General features: G+C 35.0%; 1 protein-coding gene across 1 annotated transcript in view; it reads right to left on the bottom strand.

The window, feature by feature from the left end:
* The window catches only part of PPP1R21 (protein phosphatase 1 regulatory subunit 21), a 57,664-nt gene that overhangs the window by 13,520 nt on the left and 37,033 nt on the right, over positions 1-7,111 (bottom strand). The window contains 3 exon segments of the mRNA XM_032497483.1: positions 3-245; positions 2,616-2,708; positions 5,273-5,425. Coding sequence (XP_032353374.1) covers positions 3-245; positions 2,616-2,708; positions 5,273-5,425 — 489 coding nt within the window.

The following is a 7,111-nucleotide window of genomic DNA, read 5'->3' as shown; positions in this document are numbered from 1 at the left end:
ACCAGACTGGTGCTGTGAATGGGCTCCTGCCCAGCCTTAGCTGAGGCGTCTTCCTGGCCCGTAGCAGTCACCATGGTGGCACTTTCCTGGGCCAGCCCAACCACCTGCCCGTTACTTGTACTCTTCAGTTTATCTGCAATTCGCTGGTTTTCTTTCTCCAGCTTGATTTTAGCTAACTGAGCTTCCAACATCCAATGTTCTTTTTCCTGCTCCAATTTAGAAATCTTCTCCAAACTCTGCTGAACCTTGAAAGCAACAGAGAGTTCTGCACCTTAGAGGATGTTGCAGGCAAAACTTAGTAGCTCAGAAAAGAAAAAAAATTATAGAATGGAAACCAAAACTACTTCACAGTTGTAAAAATAAAAAAGCTTGGTCCTTGAAAAGGGAGAGTTTATTATTAAACAGGATACAAAAAGCACAACCATAAATTGAGAAACTGAACAAAATTAAAAAATCTCTATTCATCAATGGGTATCATAAAGAGAGTGAAAAGGAAAACCACAAAGTGGACAAAGCAGCATGTATCCAACAGAGGACTAATATCCAGAACACAAAAACAACTTCTATAATCAATGATAAAAAGAGACAACCCAATAGAGAAACAGGAAAAGAGATTGGACTAGGCACTTGAACAGGACTATCACCATAAAAAAGAAGGGACTCGATGTCACTATTTATCAAGGAGAAGCAATTTAAAACCACCAAAATGGCTAAAACAGAAAATACAAAGATGGGCATGTTTGTGGAGCAACCGGAACTACCATTTAGTGCTGGGAGGAGTGGAATTTGGGACACTTTGTAAACGGTTTGGCAGGATCTTTAAAAGCTGAAAAGGTCATATCCTATGACCCAGCAGTTCCACTTCTAAGTATACGCCTAACAGAAATGCATGCATATTTATCAAAAGATAAGTATAAGAACACCCACAGCAGCCCTATGATAGCCAAACACTTGAAACTACCCAAATACTCGTAATAAGCAGTAAAAATGGATAACTGAGTTATATATATTCACACAACAGAATACTCAACAACAATGAAAATGGACCACTTACAACTACGTATAACATGGATGAACATTACAAATATAATGCTGAACAAAAGAAGCGAGATCTGAAAGAGATGTTGCATAATTCTCACTTAATATAAAGTTCAGTATCAGACAAAAAAAAAAGAACGCAGGATAATGGTTATCTCTGGGGGAAGAGGAGAGTAGTAACTAGAAAGCTTCTGGGGTCCTGATAATTTTTTTTTAAGGTACATCTTACATAACAAAACATCCTTTTAAAAAATTTTTATCTAGCTACTGGTTACATTAGTGTGTTTACTTGTGAAAATTCATTGGGATATATTAATAATTTATATACTTTTCTTTTGTATACTTCAATAAGAAATTTCAAAAAAAAAACTGATTCACCAAGCAAATGAAAGCATGAGAATTAAATGAAAATAAAAGCAGCCTTAGCATGAATTCCAAATGCTTTACCAACTATCATGGTTGAGCAATTACCATGTACCAGACACTGTTCATAATTTCCTCCCGTTATCCCACTGAAGCCTCCTAACAATCCTACAACTCTCATTTCTCAAAGAGGAGAACTGAAGTCCCAGCAGCTCAAACCACCTGCTGAGCTAACAAATGGCAGAGCCAGGATTTGGGACCTCATGTGTCTGGTTCATGAGTCTGATGCTTCCCACCACATCATACTGCCTCCTCCCATTGGCTGAATTAATCCCTGCAAGACCCTGACTTTAGACAGGCAGGATGTGAGAACCCCGAGTGCTTTCAGACCAGCCTGCAGCTGGTCAATGGCAGAGTGGGAAAAGCCACAGCTCTGAAGTCAGACCGTTCCACCACTGACTAGCTACTTTGGATAAAAGCTGCTTAATTTCTTTGAGCCTTACTTTCCTCACATAAAATAAGAAGATGGTCTACATTTCACTGTTTGTCTGTTTTTCAGGAATTATGTGGATTAAATTTTTAGTTTCAACATCTTCTTGAATTAATGCTGAAAAGGTAAGTGATGTGTCCAATGAAAATAAGGTCAGCATAGGCAAAATATTGTCTCAGATGAACCTGTGCTTCCCTTAAAACAAGTATTTCCAAAACCAAAAGCAAACCAGGTGTTAAAGTGAATAAACCTCTGGCAAAAACTAAACTGGTGTCAGTCTGCACCAACTTCTGAAAAAGACAGTACCACCTACTTCCACCAAACCCCCAAATTCAACTGACCAACTAAATACTGGAAATTTCTTATTCCTGCTCATTTAAGAAATAAAAATAACTCACCTAATCTCTAGCTTTCCCCTTTTTTTGCCTTATTATTTCAGCCATTTAAATCTATTTATTAGAAATAAATAATCAGCATGGCCAAAGTGTGCTGATATTACTTCAGTGGCAATTACAACACCAACTGAATCAAGACAACTTATTTAGAGTATCAAGATATGTTTTCAATAAATTATGCTATGGTGTTTTTTTAGCATGTTAGTTAATTAATTTTGCATGTTTACTTACATAGTCTTTTAAACCACTCTATGTATATTAAAGACCTTCTACAGGGGATTTAACATTTATGCCCTTTAACAAATACCAAGATTTTCCAGGTGCCATACCTGTTGTGCAAGGCCTTCTCGACTTTCAGTAGAGCTGAGAAGGACCCGGCGATTTGCCAGTGCTTCTTCATAAGGCACAGATTCCAAGAGGGGCTGTGGAAAAAGCATCACAAGGATTAAAGAAAAAGAGCACATCATTCCCATGATCTTACAAGTAGGAATGCTACATGAGGTCTGATGATAAGTTCAGATGTACGCCAATATAGGCTGTTTCCTTTAATGGATGTGAAAAGAAAAAGAATGAAGGGGAACTTATCATAACAGTCTATAAGCTACACTATCTAAAACCACAGGATTTGCACCAAAGTAGACAGATGAAGGAATAGCACAGAAACAGCCTAAAGCACCTACAGAAATGTATTATGTGACAAATGTTACATTTCTAAGTCAATGGAGAAAGGAGAAACTGGATAAATCGGGCAAGGACAACCAGCTAATAATTTGGGAAAATAACTATGGAGATCCCTATTTCATACCTTATATAAGAATAAGTAAATTCAAAATGGATTAAATATTTCAATCGAAAAGTTTAGACGAAAAAATACCGGAAGAAAACATAGGTGAACACTTCTATAATCTTGGAGAGTATCCCGACTTTCTAAGATTCCCCTGACCAAGAATCACCACCATAAAGAAAAGGACTGGTTTGATGATACAAAAATTAAAACTTCTAAGTTTTGTAAGATTACTACAGCAAACTGAGGGGAAAATATTTCCAACATAAACAAAGGCCTAAAATCCTTACTATAGAGAGAGCTCTTTCAACACTAAGTAGGAACATTTATTTTAAAATAGGTAAATGACTTGAATAGGGAATTGACAGAATAATATAAACTAATTTTATAAAAGGATGTTCTACTTCAATAATAAGCAAAGAAATGCACATTAAAACAATGATAAGAAACCTCTTGTCTCTGAGATTAACAAATTAAATTCATAAGTTAAATTCATAATTTTATTGCTGATAAACTATAAATAGGTAAACTTCCTAAAGTGTAGTCTAGAAAAATGTGTCAAAATTTGAAAAATTCACAGTCTTTGAACCAGCAATTCCATTTTATAGGAATGAATCATAAAGACATAATGAAAAAAAATCAGATGACTATAGGGAGACAGGTAGCCTGATACATAGCTAGGGATGTACAACCACTCTTAAGGGCAATCTGGCAGTAAATATTAAAACTTAAAATGTGCAAACCACATTATCCAGAACATTCCACCTCTCAGTATTCCACACACATGCCCAAGGAGGCATTTACAAAGCTATCCATTGCAATAAAATTGTAACAGTAAAAAACTGGAATCAACCTAAATGCCCACCAAAAAGGAGAGTATCTTAATTGAACCATGGAATATCCATATTATAGAATTGTATGCCATTTTTAAAAGGAATATAGTAGCCATCATATGTATTGATATAGACAGATCTCTAAACATATTATAAATGAAAAAACAAGCTACACAACAAAACATGTGTTTAAGCTTAAAAAAAACAAATTTAGAAAATTCTATGTATTATATATAGTCTGTAAGTCTATACAGATGAGTGTAAATGCTCCAATAGAGTCTGTAAGGTTATGCACAAAACTGATAACTACAGTTACCTCTGGGAAGGAACTGGAATTAGGGATTATAGTTTACCTATAATGTTCTCATGTATTATTTGATTATTTTATTTTGGCAGAGGGGGAGGTAAATTAGGTTTATTTACTTTTTGGAGGAGGTACTGGGTATCGAACCCAGGACCTTGTGCATGCTAAGTATGCACTCTACCACTTGAGCTATACCCTTTCATCCTCATGTAACATAAGAATGTTTTATGTGTAGCTAAAAGTTAAAAAGTAAGGGCAAAAAGATAAAAACAAATGCACAAAGCTGCATGTACAAGAATACCTACTGTAGTACTGCATATAACAGTGAAAAATAGGAAGCAACCTATTAGCAATGGTTGATTAATTAAATTATTACACATTTCCACAACGAAATACTACAGATAATATACTAGAGGCATTAAAATGACAGCAATTTATATTTATAGATATCTATTTTTTGATTTATAAACATATCTACAGTGCATTAAGACGAAAAAACAGATTCTAAAACAAGTGTATGTATCCAGATACACTGCTTTTTATAGTGTGTGTGCGTGTGTGCACACACGTATTAAAATTTTTGTGGATACAGATATACTCTAACAAAGCTAAGAGCAGCTACCTTTGGGGTGGTGGGATTTGAAGTGACCATAACTTTCTTCTTCATGTACTGCTGTATCTTCTGATTTCTTTCTGCAATGATTATATATCCTTACTACATTCAGAAAAAAATTATAAATGTATTTCAGTATTTTTTCTGTTTTTACAAGGTTGAGATTTCCTGAAATCTGACACTTATCGGCTACCTGGTTGCCTCACCTTAAACACTCCACCAGGCACTGGGGACACGAGTTTATGAACATGGCACACGCATACATCACTTATTATGTAAGTCCTAGGTCTCTGTCATGTCCTTCTCCTCAAAGATCGTCCCTCCACCAACCACCTGTGCCTCAAAATTGTATAAAATCTAAACAACATGAATCATGGAAAACACTCTGGCCATTCTCTGGAATGATTTCTGATTTCTTTCTCCGATTTAAATGTTAACAGCAGTTCACAAACCTTTCTCAAAGCCTTCATATAGGCAGCAGCTTTTTTCTTGTACTGCAGCATGCATTCAGCTGAAAGAGGACTGATGAATCCACTTGCTGCCCTGGGCCCATAGCTCAGTGAAGCAATGAAGTAGTCCACGTTGTTGCTGAAGAAAGATGCAATCTAAACCAAGCGTGACAAGAAGACAGAATCTGTTTTCCAATAATATATCTAAAATACATACCTGATAGCTTTCAGAGCAAAGTAAAAACTACTGAGAATGGAAATGAAATGTCAACACTTGCCTCAAAAGCCTACATTTCTTTATTTGAAGAGAATACCTAGGCAATGATTTATAATAAAAAGACAAACCAGTACAAATACTGAGACCAGTCTTTTAACATGTCTTAATCTAGACCATTTCTATTCTTCCTGAAAACCATGACTAACCCCAATTTAACCTGGAGATGATGCTCATGAGCTTTTTACTTCACTAATTCTTCCCCTGCTCTCAAAATATATATGTTTGGATTTATAGATTCCATTGGCATTTTAACTTTGAATGTTTCATATTCCAACATACAACATGACAAACACCTTGAATATATAATCTCTACTTAAATTTAACTCTGCAAATCTTAATCTGTGTGTACAAATATAACAGGAAAAAAAGACTGAAAATTCAGTAAACCCTTGTCATTTACAGATTTATCATTTGTTAAATCTATGTAAGCAGCCACAAAGATCCTTAACTGTAATACTGCTGAGCCACAATTTTGAATCAACAGTGCTACATGAAATGCTGATATAAATCAAAATGTCTCAGGAATTTCTTAGCCAGAAAAATTAAAGTCTTGGATATATTAAATAGTATTTCATTTTGATAAATAAGAAAAAAGTGACTAGTGAAATACAGGATTCTACCTTGGCAAAAACTGCTCAGAAAGTAAGAAATCACTCACTAATGGTATGAAAGGTTATCTTTTTCATTAATATTTTACTGTGTCAAATGAAATTCTGTTAGGTAGTATTCAAGAAAATGAAAACTCAAAATCTTGAGCTGTGTTTTCCTTGTGCATGACACGGATAATCACAAACCCAGTATTTGCATTTAGGTCATGGTAGTATGTGGTGAGGTTTACTTTCTTTCCTCTTTCTAATATTTCTACATTTACCAAATGTTCTGTAATATGCGTATGTTACACTTTCCTAGGGGTTTTTTTAAATTACAAATGATAAAATTCAGTTTAATCAAATCACCTTAGCTGCCACCAACTTAACACTTAGTTCTGATACTTATTGTAGTTAAAAACCATTTATAAAAATTTCAGTGAAGATCAAATACCTTTCCTTGAGACAACTTTTAAGGTTCCAGGTAAAGCAAATCTAAAATAACCTATAAAGTATATGAGTATTTAATAGTCCAAAGTTCTCATAAAAAGTCACAAACGTAGAGGTTCCTATAAAATGTCACCATTCTTTTTTTCCAGAACTTTTCTTAATTGAATTAAAGTTAGAAACAGCCCCAGAAAACTTCCAGCATGCCTGCAGATAGAAGCGTTAAAGAAGAGGCAGTTGGGATGGTCTTCTGGCTAAGGAATCCTGTAAGGCACTGATCTGTGAGCTGACAGAACCTAGAGACAACACCTTCTACTTACAGACCCAAACTAGAACAAACTGTCACTAAGAGCAGTCTGAGTTTGGAAAAAATGACATTGAATACCTAAGATGATCTATGATCTTTCTGATTAACTTAAACCACTTGAAAAAAGTACGTTCCTATTAAGGTCAACATGTCAGAAAAATTATGGCACATAACACAGAGATCAGCATTTCTTTAAGAAATTATGTTGAGTCTGCTGAAAAAAA

The sequence above is a fragment of the Camelus ferus genome, chromosome 15 (genome assembly GCF_009834535.1).
Source record: "Camelus ferus isolate YT-003-E chromosome 15, BCGSAC_Cfer_1.0, whole genome shotgun sequence".
Taxonomy (NCBI): Eukaryota; Metazoa; Chordata; class Mammalia; order Artiodactyla; family Camelidae; genus Camelus; species Camelus ferus.
The sequence above is the reverse complement of the archived record's forward strand: the minus strand, read 5'-3'. Positions and strand labels throughout refer to the sequence as shown.